Source organism: Ambystoma mexicanum, chromosome 8, assembly GCF_040938575.1.
Source record: "Ambystoma mexicanum isolate Mex_15411 chromosome 8, UKY_AmexF1_1, whole genome shotgun sequence".
NCBI lineage: Eukaryota > Metazoa > Chordata > Amphibia > Caudata > Ambystomatidae > Ambystoma > Ambystoma mexicanum.
In genome coordinates this window covers 1,103,565,707-1,103,591,343 of record NC_090929.1, presented here as the reverse complement: position 1 = coordinate 1,103,591,343, position 25,637 = coordinate 1,103,565,707, and the positions used below count along the sequence as shown (strand labels likewise).

Below are 25,637 nucleotides of genomic sequence, written 5' to 3'. Positions count from 1 at the left end.
TGAAAACTGAAAAATATGTGAACATGGAGAAGGTTAAATCTGAACTTGGTTCTATGGACTTTAGCACTGCTTTTAATCCTGTAAATCATGATTATGGCATAAAGTGATTTAGGTCTTCTGGCTGACATATATTTTAAATTGGATTCACTATGCATACATGTATGCAGTCCAAAGTGCAATATGGCGTAAATAGTGAGATAACTGACTTCTTTGCGTTTAAAATGGGAGTTTTGCAACTGAGGTACTTGCCCCTCTATTTTCCTTGTAGGTTAATTCAATTGCCAAGTACAAAATCAAGTAATACAAAATACAGCCCCACATGGACAAGCAGGAAATTCCAGTTCTGGGGTACGCCGACTGTGGCATTCCATTGTCGCTTCCCTGCAGCTTTTCTAAAATTACTAAATTCAAGCAATCTATGAAAAAATACAAATGGATTATAAAAATTGGCAATCATTCAAATTGATAGATACATTCCAATATGTGGGAGTCCCTTTCAATAGCTCGAACACATTGGAAACTAAGCGATAAATGGAATAAATGAATGGTGGAATTGTTCAGTACTGTAATGGAACAGAGACTGTATGTAGATCCAGTGTTAAAGGCATACAATGCTAAATCTGTCCCTGTAGAGATGGCTGCTGCTGGTTTTCATAGTATTACTTTGTCTGACCCCTTCAGACCAAAGAGAATACATTTCTGGGGCAAATATTTCATGTCCCACAGTCTGCTTCAGTGGTGTGTCCCGACTCTTTTGACTGGGGTGGCCCAAGTGGGGCACTGACTTATGCAGGGGTGGCATGAAGTTTGAGCGCACACCCATATAATGATCATAGTTTAGAATGAAGGGGTGGCACACCAGGCCACTCCTTGGACACGCCACTCCCTGGACACGCCACTTGTCTGCTTGCGGTTTTCTGATGCACCTAGAAGTAGGTGTTGACTACTTTGAGGACAGGATGGGATTAGCTCCCTTGCTGCTGCGGGCCAGAATGTGCCCTTTTTGATTTTGCCTTTCAAACAAAGAATTGTGGAGGACCTCAGATGTAGTGGGCTCTCAATAATATCTGGCTTATGTATGTTCAAAGACTGACATAATATGGGTCTAAACCCATTGTTTGCTTTCCCGGGGACAATGATGAATCAGAATAGCACATAAAGCTTTACCAGATACATTGATCTGAGAGAATCAGCGGAACATGATAAATCATCTTTAAAGTGGTAACCCACACTTTAAAATCCTCTAATAGAAAGAGGAATATAAAGAGGAATATCTTACAAAAATTACTTGGTGTACAGCAAGATAATGTGTGACCCTTGCTTGATTAAATAATTTACTCTTAGCTTTTAATGCTGTAACATTGGTTAAAAGGGGAGGGTGGAATATCTTTTTCTGGTGATGTGCTTTGATATGAGAGTTTACAACACAATAATGTTTTGGTATGTATCATGTTCTTTTGGGGGAAATGTTATATTTTACAATGTTTGTGCAGATCAGGTGTACATGTAAAGACATACAAGTAAGGGCTGATTTTCTGTGCAGATATACTGTAAAGATATTTGAGAAATTTTGGTTTAATTGACATTTTTAATTTGTTTTATTTCGCATAATGTTGGATAGTGTACTATTATTGTTTCCTCATAAGGAAAATACTGCTACTAGAAACATTTTATATATTTGTGAAAGTGTGTTTGTATATTCAGGGTTGGCTCCAGCTCCATAAAAGTTGGTGGGCTGACATTTTGACCCAAGGTCGGCATACCAGTCTGGGGTGTACTGTCGATAGTGAAATTTGACCAACCCCACCTATTCGGCCTGCACAGGGTTGGAGCGGGGTCTGCCTCAGTACTATCAGTATAGGAGATTCCAGGAGATTGCCGACTTTGCAAAAATAGGAAGTTGGAACACAATGTAACACACACAAGGCTATAGCAGACCACCGCATGCATGTTGGCTACAGACCCGGGCAATGCCGGGGGTATGGCTAGTCCTCTTTATAAATTAACCATAATTCCCAGCCACATCATTACAAAGAGTACAAAATAACCTGTTGGATCTGCTGCAGGGTGTCATGCGTTTTGTTGCTTTGCCATCCAACAGATCCACCAACTAAATTCGGTCAGTCACGTCCCTAGAGGGCATACAATCTCCTTAGCAAACCTGTGAGTTATGCTTTGCCTGCATTTAAAGTAAAAGCTGACCAGAGACGGGATTTTGCTCCCTCTAATGGGCTTGATGCCTGCCCTTTCTCCTTACCACTGGAGGAAATGAGCCACAATCCTACCTAATCTCTCACTGATGTAACAAAGTGCACAGTCAGCCCTCATTGCATTATCTAACTCTTACTTTGATACTCACATCAGTCTACCACAGTGCAGCCACCTGCACTGAAATCCTGCTCCCTTTAACTTACTCTCCATACCATACCCTGGTTGTATTCATACTATCGCCATGAACAGGCTTTAAAAAGCTGCGTCCCCACTAGAGTAACCCTGAGCCTTGCCTGAAACCGGGAAATACAGCCAGCCCATTAGTAAAAATAAATGCTGTACCAAACCACACACCTTTAATAGACCCCAAGGGCAGTATGCTAGGCTGTTACTTGTTTCTCATCTGTTTCCATGTTGTTTTTACAGGTTTCTGTACAGCCAAAGGGGACCTTGTCAGCTCCATCCTGTATCCGCAACCAGTGGGCTTCAAATTCTACAAGGATGCCATCTCCTTTGTGCTGTTCATGGTTATACTGGGTAAGAGTGGGGCGAGGTGGGTTTAAAGCGGATGAGCCTGTCCAAGGTGATGTGCTCACTACAGCTCTGTCTTGAAATACTTGTAGAAACTGATGACCGATGCGAGTCGCCGTTCACATCTAGTCTGGCCACTCTCCTACCCTCATCGGTTTACTATGTGGCTTTTCCCCACATCCTAATCGGAGATGCTCTTATACTTTGACCAGTGTTTACTAAATTATTTAATATGTTCTTATCCAGACCTCTAAACCATGGCTGTTTTATTACTTCCCATTACCTCTACTGAAGTTTCTTCCAACACAGCCTCCATTTAGGAGTTGTCCCATGTACCCCAATACCTATACTGGGTGTGTTCCATGGAACCCCATCTCCTCCACTGGATATTATTCCATTGACTGTTCCTGCCAATGCTAGATTTATTCACTGAATTTCCCCCCACCCCCAGCCCCGGAAAAGCCAACTCAGCCTTTCATCCGTCTGAGGTCGCTAAATAAGTACCGACTTCATTTGGGTGATAATTGTATGTAAATATATTCTGTGTACAGCGCTTTGGCGCAAGCGCTATATGAATAACTCATCTCCACCACGGAGGGATGTTCAAAGGATCCATACTGCCACCACTGAGGATGTGAAGCCTCAAGTGAGGAGCTGTTTGGCTCTAGTTGGAGCAGAAATCCCCTTTTTTTCTCCTTTGTGAGCCTCCTAGTGCGTTTCCTAATTTCTCTGATGCACAAAAACTATTTTTGCCTAAGTGAGGCTTGTAAAGTCTCACCTCTGTGTGTCCAATTTTTAATGCGCTCACCTGGTAATCTATAAAACTACCAGGCTGCAGTGTTCATTTGTTTCAATTGTTTATTTTCATTATTTTGCATATAACAAAACAGAAACGGGCATATTCTCCATAATATAATCCCATTGTGAAGAACAATAGCATATGCTATGTAGTATTAAGATTTTTAGAAAGAACGCTGAGGGAGGGTCCTGAGATTTTACCACATTTTAGTGAACAGGGAAAAGTCACTTGGGTCTAGCCTAACCCTAACAAGGCAGTGTAGCTTAGCAGTAAGGCTTACACTTGAGGAGACATGGGAGTGGTGTATTGGTACAGTGAGAAACACACATATCACTCAAACAAAGCAAATAATACCGGGAATACAAGCATATTATATTTATTCAACTTTTAAACACAAAGCAAGCATTAAAAATGGCAGGACAGTAGAACTACTCCATCAAAGCTGTATACATTCACGAGGAGGATGACCTCCTAGAAGCCACCAATACTATGCATTTAAGACGATACAGGATAATTCAATCAAGAATAAGTGATGAACCTCGCAAGCAATCTTAGAAATAAAAGCAGTTAAAATCAGTTTGAAACAAAGTGACACACTGTCACACAACTGGAAACAGTACCTTTCTGTAAAATAAGGCCCCTATACTTAATTCCTCCCCTGCTTAAGTGTATGGGCATAGTCCCTTGGAATTTCTCGCAAGTCCCCTCTTTGGTTAAGGGGTTAGAAATTCTTTCAAAGAGAAAATCAAGTTTCGGCAAAGCCAACAGGTAGATCAACTGTTCCAGAGAAGTGAAAAAAGGTAAGTGTTTGAGAATAGGGGTCCTCTGCACATCACTGAGGAACCCCCCAGGCATGATCCACGGCCAGAACACCACTGATAATCACTAGGCGTGGTACAACTAGGGTCAGGACTTTGCACCTGTACAAACTAATGGTGGTGGTGGTTGAACTGGTACACAAGCTCACCCCTCTTACTCCGATCACACCAGAAACCACTGTAAGGTTTCTGGATCTGCTTGGCCCACTTACTTTGATTGATGGACCGTTTGCAGGGAATTCAAGGGCCACGAGTGCAGAGGGCCGTTTCGGGACCGAGATTGGGTTGGACTAGACGACTGTTCTGAATTCAAGTGAGATGGGTCCTGTGTCTTAGATGCGGGACATCCCAGGCACCCTTAGTTGCAGACGACCACAAATCCACAGCATTAAGAGGCCCAGAGGACACGATGGAAGCAGGGAGCAGCACAGGTCATGTAATCAAGAGGCACAAGGTGACTCATGTGGCGAGCATTTAGAACTTGTTCCAGGGAGGCTGCTCTTCAAGATGGAAAGCTGCAGCAGATAAGTGGTTCTTGGCCCACAACTTGCGACTTGTGCTCAGCAGATGCCCTGGATGGCGCTGGTGGTCCCACATTGTGGGCCCAGGACTCTTCCAAAGGCACCAGGGGCAGGATTGTCATGCAGGGTCCTGGACTGAATAGTTCCAACAGTCCAAGAGTTGCAGCACTAACTAGGGTCTTCACAAGATCGGTTCAAAGCTGTGGAGCTTCACCAGCACTTGGCTGGAGGCAGTGCTGGATGGCTTCAGTAGTTTTGTTCGGTTCTTCAGCATCTGCACCTCTTGAAGGGGTCTTGGCTCCAATGACAATCTGAAGAATGGCTGCAAGAGATCTCCTTTTGTCCTAAATTTGAGACCGAGTCACACAAGCCCAATAATGGGATGGAGCTGCACCATTCAAACTGGCAAGGGATGTCCATTCTTCCTGAACAGCCTCTTGCCCCACATCTGTTCAGCAACAGACCTACTACTGGCCAGATTGTGGAGTGGGACCAGACAGTTGCAGCCCCCACATCTGGCGAGGCGTGCACAACTGCTTTGCCTGAGAAGGCAGAGGCATTGCCTGGGAAAAGGTTTCTTGTATGTTATTTCCTGACCTCAGAGGGTAGGAAGAAGGCCAAAGGACAGAGTGAGAAATGGGTGACCCGGCCATTTTGAGTATATAATACTCCTAAAGGTATTTTGCGGCTAAATGTAAAATTGCAAGCATTGATAACGAAAAACATGGTATAAAAATATCCTCTGCCACCAGCCCATCCTTAAAATATAATGCAAGAAGCAGAAATGTTACAAAAATAAAAAGTGATACAAAGTACCCCAGCCACCCTCCCTGTAAGGTAATATTTCCAGCTTAAAAAACAAGGAATCTTACAAAGGGAAAGAGGGTCCCTCTGCACTAATAGCATTACGGACTGACCAGTGCCCCAAAAACAGATGAGCTAAGCAACGCAAGTGGGGCAAAAAGGCTTTATTTAACTTCACAACGTTGGCTCAGGAGTCAACGATAGCAAAATGCTGGTGGGGGTCCATTGATGTCAATGAAGGGGAAGCTACACAAATAACATCTTAACTAACAACGTTAAGCTATTTGCAACCTTCTGCTATCAAAGATAGTTTCCCCTGTGAGTCCACTTTTTAAATATAGTAAACTGGAGGAGAAATAAAGCTAAAAAAAACTAACCAGTTTAAAGCTTTAATCACCCATTATAGCAATGCATGGCATGACTTTATTTCCATCGCCATCTTTCTGATTCTTTGATAACCTAGATTGAACACATATTTGTGGGTATTAGGTTGAACAATGCTTGGTAACCCTGAGAGTGTGGTGCGCAAATGAACCAGGGGGTTAGAGGAGGTTACACAGAACTAGGGCCACCTGAACCATGGAGAATGAGCGGGTGCAGGGAACTTGACCACTGAAGACAGAATTGGGAAAATCTCTGTATGTATTGCATTGACAAAGATCCCTATGTTTATGACAATCTCCATTCCAGATCACAAAATTGTCCTGCTGGTAGGTGAATTCAAGCATTGGCCAGGATCATCAAAGCTCATCAAGTAATAGGCAAACGGATTGTCACACCTCATTTGTGGCAGTTGATGGCATTTGTATATTCCTGAGCATATGGCAACAGTATGGATCTTCAGTATGCACTATGCAATAACCATGTTTCTCAAAGCCATCCCAGAACCAGTGTGCTCAATTGATGCATCCCTATTGAAGTCTGGCGCTGTTACAAATGCTACTGTGGCATTACGCATGAGGGCTGAAGAACGCCATGAATACATCTGGTTTACTTTATTTAGTTTATATCGCGCTCAGTGGACCCGTAGGCATGATGGCGCATACAGACAAACAATGGCAGAGACAACAAATAGCATGGAACAAAATATAGTACATCCTAAAAACCAAGGTGGTCCCGCTAAATCAGAAATCGAACCCATAATATGTCCATACTCATAAGGAGCTGCAGATTGCCTCATTATAATACCCCACAATGCAGTTGGAGAATTAATCTACAATTGGTATCCCCTCTCGGGAAATAGTTGCACTTGCCAAGATACTGTGGGAGTGTGCTAGTCCCGCAACCCACAATTACACAGTCGTTATTTGGCGTGGAACACCACTCACACAAGTCAACTCGACGAATGACCTTAAGATCAGAGAGTCTACCAACAGCAGGTCCTGTCCGTTGACAAAACCATGCTAGAACCTTGTTGCGTAAGGCTTCTCTGGACTCGCTTACTGTTACCTTTTGGATATTCGAAATGAAGAAATTACATTGGTCCATTATAAAAGCATGTGTGCTACTGTCCTTAATGCATGACATTTGTTTTTTTTTTTGCCTTACATTCCACATAGATGTTTGCTTAGGAACAATGTTTCTGTCTCTGGCTTGTTTTTTTACATTTTTTGTCTTGATTAGAGTCCAATGCTAGAGTTACAGGGGGTATATCCTTGACTAGACCCTTTGTGTCAATGCTGGAGAGATTGGCCTGTTCATTATTGACCAGTGATGTTCTGGATAGAACCAGCAAAGAATTCTGCTAAAGGTGATTTGGGAGGCTTGATCCAGACTCTCCAACAACATGTTGGCAGCCCTTATACGATTTTATTGGCTGATTCAACGCAGTTATGGGAAATTGTGTGGCAATACTATCACTATGCGGGCGAATGGCCAAAATAAACTCGTTCAATGTATTCTTAAGAGCACAAAGATCCTGTAAATTGAGACACTGATGACGTTCTTTCAAAATGCTCTCTTTGAAATGTCGAAGCAGAGTAGCAGTGGTGTCATCTGAAAGCATAGCAGCTCTACTAAGCCCCTTTGCAAGAGTTAAAGGTGATGGTGAAATATAATCCGGATCTTTCATAGCATATTGTTTATCCCTCCCATTATGGTGGTCACTGCTGGTGAGAAATGTGGCACAACGGGGTCAGTGATGTCCTTACTTGATCATCGTTCTGGGGTGAAGGGTGCTGTAGTATTGATTATTTGTGGCAGACCAACCAGGTCCCTATTGAGGTTCTTGCTGATAATATTTTGTGCTTTGCGAACCATGACCAATGTCGGAGATATCCCCATACACCCTCAGTCTCCTTCGAGAATTTAGGGCAAGGACCTCTGACAAACGTTCCCTGTTTCTCAGTGGCTCAAGAAATTAAGCCCCATTAGGCAAGTACAGCAGAAACAAGAGGGAGTAGGCTCTTACCCATGTAGGTAGTTCGTGCAGTGCCATACTATGATGCCACCGGCATTGTCCAGCTCCGTACCAGTATTGTATGAACTCTGTTGTACCTGGGCCTCGGCGGACGAAGGGCAGCAGAAGGCCTCCAGATGGTGAGACACTTCGACGACGCAGCTAGAACATCTATTAAGCTCCGACAGCTCAGAGAGCTCAGACAACAAACCTGCAGCCCTCGCCATACTGGGGGAAAAATTAGAGTAAGGGACCCACGGGGGTCCTGAAAACATCAAGCCGCACCGCAACAGAAAGTTGCAGCCACTTCCGACGTCCGACCCAGAAGAGTTCTGAGCCATCCAAAGAGCTTCACTTGGCTGTTTGAATTGATCCATGCACCACAACTGAAGGTTGGAATGCCATGACTGGCCCGCAAAACTCCCATCATAGACTGGCCGTTACGACATGTTTATCTTGCCTCGTAGTATTGTCAAGGAGTGTCTCATACTGAACACTATCAGAAGGAATTGTTTGCCTTGGTAACCACATTCTGGCATGAGGTTGTGTCAGCAGATCATTTGCAATATAACTTTGATGATGTCTTCTCTCAGTGAAAGCCAAAAAACTCCACTTCATCGACCTTACAACTACCCAATTAACCTGGTGCTGATCATACAATTCCTGACAGGTGGATCTATTCCCTCATGGTAAAAGAGATGGCACTTAAGGGCTACCAACAAGTAGAGCATTCATGTCTTCATACTGTGTTCCATGTATCCCAGATGAAGCCAGCCCAGCCATTGCAAAGGCAGCCTTTTGCCCCATTGCCTCCTGTCTTGAATTCTGGAACTAGGGTGGTGCAACAAAGGATATGGTGTAGAGGATTACGTTCACCGGAGGGGTTCAGCCCTGAGGAAAGGTCCTGGGAGTCTGGAATGTCCATCATAGTGGACAGATTAGTATGTTTGCTTCCTGCAAGTTACCACTGAAACTCAGACCTTCCGGCAAGGGTGAGGGAGATTACTACTGGGTTTCCCTGGAGTGCGACTCTGCGACTGAACAGACACTGCCATCTACTGCCTGCATCCATTTAGAGGCCATGGGAGCAAGCACATGTGCCTTGCAACACTCTAGTTTCCCTTCGCCTGGTGCTGACCTGCTGTTTCAGGCTCAGCACTCAGCTTTTCCTTATTCCTTACCGGCCGCACATCTGGCATATGCAGACGCCATTTTCTCTCCTCCCTAGCATGTGTATCGATACTGTTTCTTGGTGTTCCTGGGATAAGCAGCATATTTTGACCCAAGTCTATGCTGTTTCCATTCTAGTTGGCAACCACCTCTGACATAAATAACTGCCAATATCGGGTTTTTGGCCTGCGTCTTGTTAACACAGTTGCTGCTTAGCTTTCGCCTTTCTTTCCATTCTATCTGGCTCACTTGTGGGCAGTCCAACCTGATTCCTGTGGCCCACGTGTACTTGAGCCTTATCTCTTAGAAAATGTCTGCCACTAAAGAGGCCGTAGTCCAGGTACATGTATGATTGTACATGTGTGTTTTTGCCAGCTGCCCTTGCTCCATTCTGTACAGATCGTCCAACTATCTGCCACTCACCATGTCTCTGGTTCCTGTTGGGGGTTCTGGCCCTTGGGTAGGCTTTGCATCTCGTTTCTGGACAGGTACAGGCCAGTTTGAGGGTTTATACCAATGTTACGCCAGAATTTCTATTTTAGGGATTCTAGGACTACTTTTTCATGCCCCCTCCCCCCAGTCTTTTTTGATTCCATGATCTTTTTTTGGTGGCCAGAGGGACTTCTCCTGAAGTCTCCCTGCCAACGCATGCCTTTTTACCTTGTATACCGTGTATGAGATTGAGTTGGCCCAAAGGCGTACAGTCCCATGGGTGCTTTTGAGGTGCTCCATTTTTTCTGTGGGTGATTTTCTTTCACCATACACAGGTTATAGGGAGTAGGTTGGTGGCAGTTATACTTCTGTTTTGACTTTATGAAGGTGCAAACCATGTTACTGCTTTGGTAACCCAGTGCAACTTTTTTATTTATTTTAATTTATTGCGTATTTATAATCCATCCATGCAGCCAAATGGTGTTTCAAGACGAAAGAGGGGGGAGAGACAGGGAAGAATAAACAACGGTCTTACTAGGCTCTGTGTCATGCGGCTCTTGCAAGTGCAGTGACAAGAAGTGCGGGGGAGTGGGGAGGTGGGGGAAGTGCCGGTCAAAGCAGAAAGTTGTAATACTAAGGAGGGAAGGGAAATGCAGGTAGGAGTTGAGAGTGTGCAAGTGCTGGTGGGTTGGAGGAAGGGTGGGTAAAGAGGGGCCATGGGCTAGGCGAGGGCTAAGGGGAGGCCAGAAAAAGGTGGACAAGTGCCAGGGGAATTAAGGTCCACATGCTAAGTGCGAAGACAGGGCGGGATGGGCTCAGGGAATTACATGGAGACCCGAGGAGAGTCCCAGTCTACCCCAGTCACAGACGTGAGAGGAGCTGCAGGGACTTCTGCTTCATTTGTTGCAATTGTTCAACATTGTTTTCTGCTGCTACTGCCACTTTAACATTTGTCTCTCACTCGGTAGACTCCACCTTAAAAGGTGTACGTGTGCGCGGAGCGCCGCGGAGAGTCCCAGTCTACCCCGGGAACCAGGGCTAAGGGCCATTGAAACTGTTATGATGGCCCCATACACGCGGCAAAAACAAGAGACTCAACTTGAACTTGAGCGCCAAGGTACGTCGCATATTTCCTCTGTCAGTGCCAGCACTGATACGAAATTAAATAAAAGTGCCGTGGTTTATATTGAGCCAAGTGCGTGTGAAAACGAAAGCGAAATTGTGAGTGGGGTCATGGGAGCGGGAGACTCTATATCGCCCAATGTCATTCAAAATCAATCCCGCTGCGAAGTGCCTAATACATCACACATTTCGACTTCATTAAACGAGAACATGAATGAGGCGCTAAACAATCCAATTAAGACCCCACTCTCCTGCGTATTAGCATCAAAGACGCAAGCGATGGATTTGTTCCCGTCAGCTGACATGCTGGAAAATGCAGCAGACAGTGATACAAATGGGGGAAGTCTACCCCAACAGCCAGGAATCATCAGGGCCTCTTTTACTGAAGTACCAGTCATCAACACTACTCAAGTCATTGAAGTTAATACCTCTTCGTTTCAATCACCGTTTGACGTGAACGACATGGAACTCCTGCAATTACATATCTCCTCTGATGATGTTAACAGCACTAGATTTGTCTTCGTTCCTCCTATCATTTCATCCGCGACCAATATGGAGCCGCTGATTCAACCAGAGAAATGTTGAAACTGCACTATCACCAAACAAAGGCCCCTCATTTTCACCATTAATTCATTTTACATTTGACAAACGTGAGCCCTCCGTGGAAAAACACAGCATCTCTGCGATTGAAGTAACAAATCTCATGTCCTGGGCTGCTGGTGACACCAGGGATTCTTTAGCAAATAATTCTACCAAAGATGCACTGACTGAAGCCGGCATTAGCTCTGCTGTAGCAAAGCATTTAGGCTGCCAGAGCCAGCATCATAAGCTGGCAGCTGTACATCAGACCGGTACAATCGATCTTTCACAATTACATCAAGCTGCGACTTCTGCGCAGTGGCCTAAAAGGCCCTTATATGAGCTGGTGGCGCATAGTTTGCACAAAATTGATCTTGTCGGGAGAGAAGCTCCACTAACTGAACGCCTGACTGCTGACTTTCACTCAATCAAAGAGAAACTGATTAATAGCTTCTCTAATGCATCTGGGGACAAGTTCTCTTCGCCTTGTACTCCTGCAACAAAGGAAGGCCATAGTCAAATGTCGCAAACCCAATCGTAAACGGTCACCCCGCAGAGCTTATCCCAATGCTTCTACCAAGATGACATTGTTAGGAACAAACAGACGGCCTCTGGGGATAAGTCACCTCATCCAAGAGTGGCCCAAAATTCTACATCAACGGGAAAAAACTTGGCAAACCATACTGACCATGATTTAAATGAAAAAACATGTCCGTCTTCTGCAGCTTCAAATAAGTATAATGATTTGCACCAAACACTTTCCCCAGAGCATAATAAAGATCCAAATACAAAAGCCAATCTGTCGGTTGCTGCGGGGATTCAAATCCATAACAATGTGCTGGCAGCAACATCCCTAGCACTCATTCCTTTTGTAAAATTATATGACTCTTTACGTGATGCACTTAAAGATCAAGGCGCACTATTAAACACTCTCATAACAAAAGTGGAGAATATGGAGCAAACAAATGCTGCCATAGTAAAAAGAATGGAGAGAGAAGCTGAAATCTCATCTCAATGGCAATATCGCCTAGGTGATTTAGCTGCAAGACAACATGAAGACAACTCTTCCCTCATGAATGCTATACTTGAAAGCATGAAATGGCTGAGGCATAATGATCAAAAGTCCTCGCAACCGTCTTTGGTTACTGCCGGCTCACACGTTAATGGATATGTGCAGCCCTTTCAACTTCTAGCTGATCAACTTCACAATCGGACGAAAGAGCTTTCACAGCTAAATGCTAAGGCGGTGAAACCAACTATACACACACTGATCATCCAAGTAGAAACATTGTCAATCCTGGAGCAAATGAGCTGTCCCTGATCTCAAGTGATCCAATTGAGGCTAAGAATCTCCAAACGCTGCCTGTGGCATCTAATGCTCCCCTTCCATCCGAACAGACAATCAAGGAGACCGCTCAAAACAAAGGTGTGCCAGGTAATAAGTGTGGACGCAATAAACAATCCAGAAAGGCTTATGCAAGAAGGTTTATTGCATGTAAGATAAGACGGGATAGCAGAGACCCCCAACCATCTCCACAGCATGCCATCAACTGAAGAACTCAAGCAATAACATTCTATAGCGATGTAACATAGTAACAACTCATGACATCACCCAGAGTTCCACTCAGCACAACCATGGCTGAGTAGTTAATAACTAACCATAACACACCCCCCTCCCTTATCCAAACAACAAAAACTATTTACACAGCGATTAATTATTGTATAACATACAGACCAACATACTCCTGGAATCTATACGTTCCCTCTTTTTTGTTCTTTTGTATCCGAAAGCCAATACCTTTCACCTGTGCATACACATCTCATCTTTTCACCCTCGCCACTCTCGATAAATTCCACACCTGACCTCTCTCCAATTTCACCGCACCATTGAACACTTGCACAACCTTAACAGGATCTGAATATAAAGGATCTCCTTTCCTCGCAACAGCTTTCCTTATTCTCACCATATCACCCACTCCAACTACCGTTCTTTTCCTTGGAAACTTCTCATTGACTTTCTTGGCCAACTTCCTCTTTCGTTCGTCCATTCTACTTTTCACTTCTTCCACAACCTTATCCGTTTCTCTCGCCCAACCTAGCCAAGCCGGGGACACCAACGTGCAACTCCTCCTTCCTCTCATCAACTCAAACGGACTGACTCCTGTCTCAGCATTGGGAGCCATCCGCAAAGCGTACATACGCTCCTTCACCGCAACCTTCCTATCCAAACCACACGCATTTGCGCACCTAATACCCTCCATGATACAGCGGTTGACCCTCTCGATCATAACGTTTGCCTGTGGATAATATAGTGCAGTTCTTTTATGTTTAATGCCACATTTGTAAATGTACTCCTGAAAGAAGCTTCCCGTGAACTGTGGGCCATTATCTGTCAACACACTCCTGGGAAGTCCTTCCCTCTCAAATATCTCTTTAGGAATGCCACAACAGACTGCCCTGTGACCTCTCATTATTTTAAACTCCATCCAGAGCGAGAACATATCCACTAACGCCAACACAAATCTGCCTCGACCTCTACCCATGTCCACTGGCCCTAGGACATTCATGGCGAGATCCTGCCAGACACCCTTCGGACTCTTAACTTCTTTCACTGGCTGCACTACAGCAGATATGCTCTTCCCTGACTTTATGCAATCTACGCATCCTCCCACTATCCTCTCAACCTCGCGATCCAATCCTGGCCACCAATAATCAGCCTTAATCACTTCCTTCGTCTTGAATGTACCAATATGACCTTGATGCGCTATAGCAACTAGTGTTCTCCTTAAACTCACTGTAACAACCAGCTTGTCCCAACAATATATTAGCCCATCCTTCACGGAAAGTTCAAATCTCACCTCCCACAAAGCTCTTTCTTCACCAGATAACAATCTTTTCTCTGGCCAGCCCTCTTTGATAAAGTTTATGTGCCTCCACACTTCATCTGCTGCCAGAGCCTCAATCCATTCTTCTTTGTGCAACACACCGTCTACAGTGGCAAATACCATATTCTGAAATTCAGCAGAATCATCCTCAACATCTTCATCTTCAATTCTTATTCTAGATGCATGATCAGCCTGCACATTGTCTTTACCGGCCACCACCTCAATAGTAAACTTATGACACTGCAATCTCGTCACCCAACTGGCAACTCTTCTCAAAACTTTGTCCAAACCTTTACTTTCAAATATAGATTTCAACGGCTTGTCATCCGTTCTTAACACAAATTCCTGACCCCATACAAAGTTTTTCAGCTTTTCTATTCCCCAATTGCATGCCAACGCCTCTTTTTCCAATACTGAATAATTCAGTTCAGGACCTCTCGGCATACGTGAAGCATGCAACACTACTGATTCTGTACCATCAATTCCCACCTGATACATGACCACTCCAATACCCGTTTCGCTCGCATCTACCGTCAATATTGTTTTTTTTCTAGTGTCATACATGGCTAGTGGTTTAGCCATATCAATTTTTGACTTAATATCAACAAATTATTTTTCACACTCTCCGTCCCAAATAAATTCCACACCTTTCCTCAATAAAGCTCTCAATATGGTGACACTGTCAGCATAGTTGTCTATGAAATGGTGATAAAACTCTATAGTCCCCAAAAATGACCGTAGTTCTGCCTTACTCTTAGGCGATTGCATCCTCATTATTCCATTCACTAGCTCCCTCTTAGGCCTTAATCCTTCCTCAGATATTTCATGTCCTAAATACTCTACCACCTGTGTGGAAAAAACGCATTTCTCACTTCGCAAAGTGATGCCACGTGCTCTGAAAATCTCCAAAACCTTATCCAGTTTCATTCTTAATTCTTCAGTTCTACCACAGATTAACACATCATCCTGGAAAAACCAGACATTGGTAATCCCCTTCAATAATTTATCCATGACTTTTTGAAAAACCGATGAGGCTGATATTAGTCCGAATGGCCAAAATTGGTAGATACCTTTGTACGTAATAAAAGCTGTTAATTTTCATGACTCCACATCTAGGTTAATCTGATGATATGCACTGGCCATATCTAATTTGGCAAAGTACTTGGCGTTCCCTATTCTCGTCAGAAATTCTCCCATGTTGGGAAGCGGATGCCGATCGGCTACCACACATCTGTTCAACTCTCTGAAATCCACACATACCCTCAAACCCCCCCCCAGACTTTTTAACAACAGGGGAAATCCATTCAACAGCCTTGGCCGGTACTATGATACCCGCTTTATCCAATTTCTCCAACTCAACTCTCATAGCATTTCGCATCGACACTGGTACCGCTCTGAGTTTTGCTGCCACAGGTTTGCAACCCTCCTTCAAGACAATTTTATGAATCATCCCCTTTAGACAACCAACATTTTTGTTAAACACACCAGGATATTTCATAATCCAATTCTTGGAACTGTCATCCAGACTACGGTTTACAGATAATTTTGCTACATTTAATACTTGTTCCTTGCTATTTGGGTCTAGTTTAATACATAGTCCTCTTTGCCCTTTCCATCCCAACAAAGTCTCACCCTTTTTAGTGATATACAATTTACCATACGTCACTCTATCTTTAAATTTAAAAGTTGCTAAACAGCATCCCAACACATCAATCCTACTTCCATTATAGCCCCCAAGTGTCTTGTCTGACGGGCTTAACTCGTCCATCCTTCCACCAACCACATTTTCATACACAGCCTTTGACATCAATGTGATTTTAGAACATGAGTCTGCCAACATCTTAACTTGGCAACCATTGACCTCAACCCAAGTGGAAGGATGTTCGTATTCATCCATTTCCACACATTGAACCATGTTTACTGTAACTATTTTGTTTTCTGAACCCTCACATTCATCTGAGGATGGACCATCAGCCTCCTCAACAAACATAACGCTCCTCCCAGCACCGACACTTTTATTGGCACAACAACTTTCAAAATGCCCCCATCTTTTACAAATGTTACAGTTAGCCCTTCTCCCAGGACAGATCGGAGAAGTTGAAAGATGTCGGGCACTCCCACATCTGAAACACAGACGCTCCTCTCTCCTTTTTCCTCCTTGTATATTATCTCTTTGGGCCAATTTACTTGCTGTCTGGGTACTATTACCACCCTTCCCTTGATATATCTCGCCCCGTTTGGACGATTTGCTCTTTCTTTTCTTTTGGTCTTTGACTGCATCTCTCTTTTTGTCACCAATTTTTAGAACTTCGATCTGTTGGGCAGCTTTGGACTCCTTCGTGGTTAGCTTCGCCACACACTGCAACGTATGCTCAATTCTTTTTGCGATGCCAACCACTTCATCTAAGCACGGGTCATCTTTTAGCCACACCTCTTCCCTAATCTTGTCATTAGAACAGTGCAACATGAACTGATCTCTGATGTGTTCATCCAGTTTTTCACCAAATTTGCAGTTTAGTGACAAATGCCTCAGAGCTGGAATATATTCTTCTACAGTTTCCCCCTCATGCTGCGATCTCATCCCAAAATGATAACGTTCTAAAACAGTACTTATCTTTAATTCGAAATGTTTGTCCAGTTTTGCCAAAGCTGCACCAAAATCATTTATACCCTCCTCCACATCTAGTTGGCTTAAATCAAGTAATGTCTCAAAAATCCGATGGCCTTCATATCCAAGCAAATGCATTAGCATGGAGACCTTCCTTTCCACTGACATGCCAGCTCCCCAGGTGGCCTTTACATAATGCAGGAAGCCTCTCTTCCAAGGCCCCCATTTGATTCTTGGAGGGCCAAGAGTCAGCAAAAACATTTGCGGACCCGGAATGCCAGATAAGGCCATGATTGCTGATCAGATGACCAACACCCTCAGTCACACCAAGAGACCTCACACAAGACTGCCAATGTAGACACTCTCACCTCTGGCACGACTCTTTTAGCCAATCCAACTTGCTCCCCAATGCTAATGCTGGTTACTTGACCCACTCTTCGTTGCCGCCCTCCACAATTGGCCCTAGGCGGATAACTACATCCAGAACCGATCGTGCCGTGATGCGATCCTCGCCGTTGCTTCTTTCCGCACACGTGATGCGATGTACAACACGTCTGTGTGTGCGTCGCAGTTGCAGAGATCCTCGTGGTGAATGAATTTGACTCTGTGCACGTGACACGTCACGTGTTGAGGCCCGGGTGCTTTACTCAAACCTGCTCTGGCTCGAGCTTCCCTCGCACTTCCCTGCAGCTCCTCTCGCGCTCTTCTCCTTCCCCAAATGCGGGACAGGTGAACATGGCACCCACCGACCTCACATGCGGTCCGATGATGCTGCCGCCACCCAGGCACCCAATCAGCACTGATGCCCCAATGGGTTCCCACCGTGCACCTCCGGACCGGCTTATCTGCAGGGCAACCCCCCGCCTGAGCTCCACACCAGGTAGGCGAGCGTACGTGTGATTGCACACCCTTCGGTCCGAGCGGTAGCTGCTGGGCTGGAGACGGCCGTATTTATAATCTTGTTCCAGTCACTGCTCCACTGCAGCAGTGATATCCCATCCTCGTCGCCAAATGTGGACGCAATAAACCATGCAGAAAGGCTTATGGAAGAAGGTTTATTGCATGTAAGATAAGACGGGATAACAGAGACCCCCAACCATCTCCACAGCATGCCATCAACTGAAGAACTCCAGCAATAACATTCTATAACGATGTATCATAGTTGAGAACTAACCATAACAATAAGCAATTGACTTTTGGAATTTTCTCTGGCACAGCAAAAACTCTAACTGCATCCAAAAGAGTTTAAGGCACTGTCTAAGCCCAAATCAGGGAGTTCAACATCAAGTAAGAATGGTAAAAAAGTTAAAGAAAAGAAATTGGGCACTGTCAAGAAATTTGTTAGCAATCTATCCACACCACAAAAATTGGGCCTCTTTGATCGCAAACAGGAGAAAAAAAACAACTCCAAAGGGAGCTGTAAACGAAGATGCACGTGAAGTTCACAACAGTAGAAACATTCCGACTGTTTCTCAAAAACTAAATCCAAACAAGCGGGCACCCTTGGAATCAGAAGAGCAAACAAGTGAAACACAGGACACTTCATTGGAACTATGTGAATATTCAACTTATTCCATTGACTCAGAAGACTCGAAGAGCACGGAAGATTCACTAGGAATCCAACGGAAAGTGGTCAATATACATGGCTCACATTTGAGCATAGGACTTGGCAATACGGCCAAGCCAACTAAAGTTTCATTTTCTAATAAGAAAAATGTTGGTGCCCTAGAAGTTGGACACAGCACTGAAGCCATCTTACCAACTAAGGCTGCTGCTATATCTCAAGCTTTAAGTATAAAGCCATCCAAAAAATCTTCAATAAACCTAAATCCAAAAATGACATTTGCTCAATTGAAAAATCAAAAGGCGCTAAAACCAAGATCTTCTCGAAGGTGCTCAGAAGATCAAATTCGCTCGGCTTGGAGGATCCGAGTAGAAAACCTGTTTCCCGAGGATAATGAAGTGAATCTGAATAGAAGAAACGTGATGAGGTTACTTCACAGTATACCTTCACTTCGTACAATTACCTCAGATGACATAGTAATTGTGGAATATATATCGGAGGATTAAGCTGATAAGGTGTTTCTACATATAAGATAAATAGCTGTGGGAAAAACACTGTTAGCCGCCAAAGAGGAGATCTTAACATATGGCTTTGATATTCAGCTTGAGAAAGGACACCACAAACTACAAGATGATACTTCTGTACAGGACAAAGAAGAAATTTCACCCTCTGAATCGCGTCGTCAGTTCTTGAGACAACAATTCAATATAAAATCGCCAAGGTCATCTACCGAATTTCGACGCAGAGATGAAAATTCACACGTTAACAGTTCTGGTCACAACAGTGATACCCGCCCATAACTAAAGATATCCTACGAAGAAGTACTATGTGGGATTATTTCATGGATTACTAGAGGATTTCATCATCTTTTTCATGATTTCCCACTGTCCCTAATGAACAACTTTGCCATTTGCTTACAGGAAACCTGGTTGCGGGTAACACCAATCAAGGACGGCCACACTGTTTTATTAAACATGGCTGGAAAAAACCTTTGAGGTCATCCTTTTTCTGGTATCATTACCATGGTGAATAATTCCTATGGATGGACAGTTGAGCAAATTTTCAATCCAAATATTTTAATTCAGGGGACACTTTTGATTCTTCCAATTCCAAACATGGATCGAATGAAACATCTACTTCTGATAAATATGTATTGGAACCCTTTAATAATCTTGACAACTGGTTTCATCAGAGCAGTAACCTCGATAATTGACCCATGCCTGACATCGTATTCAGACATGGTAATAATAATCTGTGGTGATATGAACTTTTCGTGGTTCGAGGCACAACAAACATGTTCCTCTAATAACATCATTCGTACCACAAGAGTAGATTTATGGATACAGGCCCTGCAAATAAGGAATTGTGAAATGTTAAACGGCTCAGTTAAAGGCGACATACCAGTGGGCTCCACATGGCAAAGAGGCCCAAGTAAGAAAAAGCTAGATTACTTCTGGATGTCCGTATCTTGTTGGTCAAAAATCGACAACCTGAAATTTCATAAGACATCCAGTAGTGACTATCACTTACTGGAATTAACCTGGTCAGTACAACGGGCAGTGAACTCGAAGGCGTACATTGGGCCAGTGGAACTGAATCAATCGGGCAACAGACTAAAAATCAATGAAAGGCACATAAGCTTATTGAGACAAAATCTGAATGAAAACTCAAGCTCCACATTCTCTAGAATGAATTATGCCCTTTTTCTGACTCAGTACTGCACTAAAAAATATTGCATAAAGAACCAGCCAAAAAAACATATTTTTAGTGCCCACGTCAGTTTTGAGAAAAAGAATTTGAATAAGAAGATAAGACATATAAAAAGGACAAGTCACGCTTCTGAGACCTTTTCTGCGATAAAGAGCTGTAAACAAAAATATCGTAACTGGCTCAAATCTTTTAAGTTCTTACGAGACCAAGAACGTGGTGAATCCATTTTGTCTCTGATTCTCCAAAATAATTGTAAAGAAATATGGAAAATCCTAAATGGAAATGTAAACCAAGAAGTAAGATTGTCAAATGGGATCTCTACTTCAGCTTGGGAAATGCACTTCAAAAATGTGTTTAATAGAGGCCAAGATTGTCCAGTCTCTATATCTTTACTCGATTTGGAGCCATGGAATGTATGCGAATCCTATGAAAACATTTTAAAAATGATTCAACAATTAAAAAATTCCCGTACTGCAGGCCCTGACTGATTGACTAACATCATGCTAAAACAAAAAAAGAAGCATGGGCAGAATTTATTGTGGAGCTGTTTTCTCTCACAGCTACATCAAAGGAAATCCCGGTCTCGTGGAAGTCTGCAGTCATTATTCCAATATTCAAGAAAGGCAGTAGGGGATGATCCAGCAAATTATCGTCCCATTCCTTTAATGGACATAATAGGTAAGATCTTCGCCACATGCCTACAACTCAAGATCACTGTTTGGGCAACTAATACCGGCCGGATTGACTGCCGGCAAACTGGTTTCACTAAAGAAGTTGGCACTGAAGTAAATCTGTTAATTGTTAATCTCCTAAAACTTGAAGCTATGAAGTCCAACAAAAAACTGTTTATGGCTTTCATTGATATGAAACAAGCCTTTGACACGATCAATCGCTCTAAACTTTGGAAAGAATTACTAGCATGGTCTTGCCCGTTATCATTACTTCATCCATTAATAGCTCTACATAATGAAACCTCAATCAGAATCAGAATTGATAGTAGTGGGCATCTTACTAATGAAGTACGAACAACAAATGGTGTAAAACAAGGCTGCCCCGTAGCAGCCCTCTTGTTTAAATTATATATCTCTGACATCTCTGATTACCTGAATGATGTGCAATGTTTTCCACAAAATGTGAATGGCCAACAAATTAGTTGGGCCCTTTATGCTGACGACATTGTGCTGTTTGATCAAACGGAGATTGGCCTACAACGCCTATTAACCAAACTTGTCTCCTATCTAACATCCAATGATCTTGTTATCAATACCAGCAAATCAAAAATCATAGCCTTTGGATCTAATCAGCCTATTAAAAATCCTTTAAATGGACTGCTGCCGGTGAACTAATTGAATCAGTCTCAGTTGTTCGATATCTGGGAGTGCCGATCAATAAATCCCTTAGGGAATGGGATTGGACAACAGACTTGAAACATCGTATGGCAACATTCACCATGCAAGGTCAAAGGCTGCACTCTGAATATGGCAAATTCACACTTGCCCCAATAAGATCTTTCTACGTGCAGAAGGTAATTCCGGCTTTAACCCATGGAGCGGAGGCTGGTCTAAACATAGGCCCTCTAGTAACGACCAGAATTTATGATCTGTTTTGGAGAAAAGTGTTGAATCTGCCTCCAGGCACTTCCATCATATCAATTAGACATGAAATAGGTCTAGAGCTGTTGTATGGAATCATACAATGGAAATCCATTGCTATGCTACGTAAAATCTGCCTATATAAAGTTGCTCCACCCTACAAAATATTTAAGACAACAACTGATCACCCACATTCTGGGATTCTGCTGTTGTGGGTAAATAAAATCATGAAGATCATTGAAGTGGCCGATATATCCTGGGATCTGGTAATGGACATACCGCAACTTGCTAAAAAAAAAAGCTTTGAAAGTGGAACTGGATAAAGAAGAATGAGATCTGTGATTCCATGTCGACCTCCCTCTTTACAGGTGCAACATGCAACAATTTGGATAAATTACCATAATATCTGAATAGATTCCCCTCAAGGTATCATCGAAACAAGTTTCTAAGATTTCGCTTGAATGCTTACAACACAAAAGAAATGATGTGGATGAAACACTACAAAGAGGCAACGGACAATCTGTGTAGATCCTGTATAAAATCAACAGAATCGTTAAAACACCTAATCACAGAGTGTGCTGAACAATCGTCCCGTCGTTCGTCCATCCTAGTCACATTCATTTCTCCCGGGATTCACATTGAGGACTGGTGGTTTAATTTACTATCTGGAAATAGGCCTCCGTTAATTTGTGCTGTAATTGATTATCTGGAAACGATCCTGAATAGCAATCTAATTCTAACTGAATGAATTAAGTTAAGGATTTAAGGATTGACAGCATTTTTCATGTAATTAAAGTTTTGTAATAAAACTAAATGTTACAATAAAAAAAAAATACGGGGAGACTGAGGTGTTGGGGTAGACTGCCCGAGGAGGGCCTGGTCCCCTGTAAGAATCGGAAGGAACCAGACAGCCAGTCAATACAGCAGAGGGGACATTAGCAGGGGAGGGGCAGAGGGAAGAAAGAGGAGAAAATGTGAGTAGGAGGAAGCTGGGGTCCCAATGAGAAGCATCTCGGTCTTACTGGCATTAAGGCAGAGATCGTTAGAAGAACACCATGCCTGAATAGCCGGCAGTCAGGAATGAGAGAGGAAGAGGAGGCGGCAGTGGAGGGAAGCTTGAAGGAGAGCTGTGTTTGAATCTGCATAACACTGGAAGTGAGGAGAGAAGACCGAGATCAAATGGGCTAGATGGGCAAGGTAGATGTTGAAGAGCCACAGCGAGAGGACAGAGCCCTGAGGGACGCTCCATGTGGACAGTGTGATGGAGGACAGAAAAGGGCCCAGTTGAATTTGGGATGGTCAGAGCGGAAGGCGGTCAACCCGTCCAATGCCAGGTCCATAATGCCAAGGGTATCGCAGAACTGATTTATGAGGGTGGCATGATTGACCATATCGAAGGCAGAGGAAAGGTCAAGAAGGACGACAATGGAAGGGGAGTTGGAATCGAGATTTGAGAGCAGGTTATCACTGGTGGACAGGAGTGCAGTTTCGGGACTCTGGCTGCTCTGAAGCCAGACTGGTGGTCGTGGAGACAACCAACAGATTCAGTGTGGTGATCAGCTAGGAGATGACCAGCTTCTCCAAGAGTTAGCCCAGGAGGGGGTAATGGAGTTAGGGCGGTAGTTAGCTGAGCAGGAGGAGTCAGCAGAAGGCTTTTTGAAGAGAGGGTGCGCACTGGAGTGCTTGAGGAGTAGCGGGAAGGAGCCAGTGGCAAAGGAGTGATTGCAGAAGTCAGCCAAGGCTGGAGTAAGGGAGGCAATGTTGTCGTTGATCATTCTGGTGGAGCAGGGGAGCACCTGTTTGGAGGAGACTTTCATAGAGAGGTCTTGTCTAGAGACCTCATCAGGTGATATGGGCGACAGAGGAGAGTAGGATGGAAAGTGATAGGGAGGCCAGAGAGTGGGAGAGGGAGAAGGGAGGGGTGTAGAGGAGAGTGAGGACAAGATGTCCTGAGTTTTGGTTATGAAGTGTGAGGCCAGTGCAGTGGGTCAGGGATGGCAGAGGTGAAGTGCAGATTGTAGTAGGATTGGCGTGTTCCTTGCAGATTCTGAACAGTTCAGCAATATTGTTGGTGGCCCAGGAGGTGCAGGCTTGGATATAGGCCTTCGAGTGGATGGAGAGCCTGTATTGCCTTTGGAGCAGGCGGCAGGCCAGACTGTTAGAGGATGTGCTTGAAGCCTGCTGCTTGCACTCAGCTGCTCTGCACTTGTGTTTCAGAGAGGCTAGGTCAGAATCATACCAGGTGTTGCGCTTGGCAGAAGGCTTCATGCCCCCTTCATGACAGGGGCAAGGATGTCCAGGGTGCTAGAGATGGAGAGGTTACGGTTAGCAAGGGCTTTGTCAGCGTGAGAGTCAGTGCCTGGAGTCTGAAGGGGAATGAAAATGGTGGCAAAAGCAGCAACGGACACTCGCTTCATCTCATCGGTCAAATGATGGAGGAGACTGGCAGTGCTGGCAGAGGCTTAGCCGGGGGCCCAAGAGATCCAGGTGAGAGGACAGGAGAGCATGATGAGACCAGGAGGGGGGTTGGAGATGGGGATGTCTGCTGAGATGAGAGCATCCAAGGTGTGTCCAGCTGAACGCGCCAGACCAGAGGGAACAATAGCGAGTGGAAAGAGAGTCAAAGAGGCTGCGGAAGAGACCAGAGGATGCATCAGGAGAGTCCAGGTGAATATTGAAGTCTCAGGGGAAGAGAAGCATGGAAGTGGAGACAAGGAGAGAAGAGGTGAGGTCCGTCCACTCTGAGACCAGGCGTCCTGTAGATGGTGGCAAGAGTGAGCGAGAGGATTGGAGAGACACCAAGCCTGCAGACAAGGCATTCTGAGGAAGAGTATGACTGAGTGGGTATGATAGTAGCAGGCACCCATTCTAGAAAGATCAGGGCCACTCCTCCCCAAACCTGTTAGACCTGAGATTAGAGAGGATCTTGTAGCCCTCCATGAGGAGTGTGAAAAAAGTAGTGACAGAACTGGCCAAGAACCACGTCTCAGTGAGAGCGAGGACGTCCATGTCGAAGTCTTCAAGGAGGTGGCAGTTGTCAGAGGAGTGTTTAACGGCAGACGAGGGTAGCTAAGTGGAGCTGGTTGCCACCTTTTGAAGGTCTTCCGAGGAGGGGTACAGGAATGTGGTAGCATGTCGATGATCACAAAGGGGCTGGAAGGGTGGTAGAAGGAGAAGGGAGGAAGTTGATGAGAGACGGAAGACGGCTATCAAGAAGGAGGAGGAGGTTTGGCTCAGAGCCCTGGACCATGACAGAGCCATTCTGGTAGACATTAATGATGGTGCTAGAGAATGGGAACTATGCTAAGCTTTCTTCCCATTGGGTTCCACCGTTAATGGGCAAAGAAGAGAAAGGGGAGAACACCAAGTCATATCGGGAAGCTAATGGTTCAGAGATGGAACGACAAAGAGAATGTCGGTGACCTTTAGGTAGCCATTTAGTGTTTCAGGGGTATCCTTTTTCTAGGTGGCCATGAGTTAGGCCGAAATGGCTGTTCTGACCACGTGGGCTTTTTCTGAGCCCACAATGGCAGTCCTACATATTGATCCAAACTGGTTTAGGCCATTATAGGTTTCTGGGCTATCCTTCCCACTTCTTATGGCCGGAGGGGTGGGGAGGGTGGACAAGGATATGTGGCAGTCCTATTGACCAACCAGTATGGTTCATCATGTGACCCTTTGCCTCAGCCCCATTTAGTGATTAGCTGGTTGGTCTTTGACCACCCCCTTTGTGCAAGTGTATATTGCACTTTGCCCTGCCCCTGTTGAACTCTCTTGCTTTATTTTTCTTGTAACTTGGAGGTGGTAAGTCTGCTGATCTAATGAAAGAGGTTTCCTGCTGATAGCCACTGTTTTTGTTTTTCTCCCAGTTTGAGATATTTGCTATTAGATGT

General features: G+C 44.3%; 1 protein-coding gene across 5 annotated transcripts in view; it reads left to right on the top strand.

Annotated features, from left to right (window-relative positions):
* Window positions 1–25,637, top strand: part of ATP13A2 (ATPase cation transporting 13A2) — a 749,950-nt gene that overhangs the window by 496,369 nt on the left and 227,944 nt on the right. For all 5 annotated transcript variants that reach the window (XM_069611124.1, XM_069611127.1, XM_069611125.1 and 2 more), the window contains exon 13: window positions 2,638–2,748. In XM_069611124.1, the coding sequence (XP_069467225.1) occupies window positions 2,638–2,748 (111 nt within the window). The remainder of the gene's footprint in view (window positions 1–2,637; window positions 2,749–25,637) is intronic.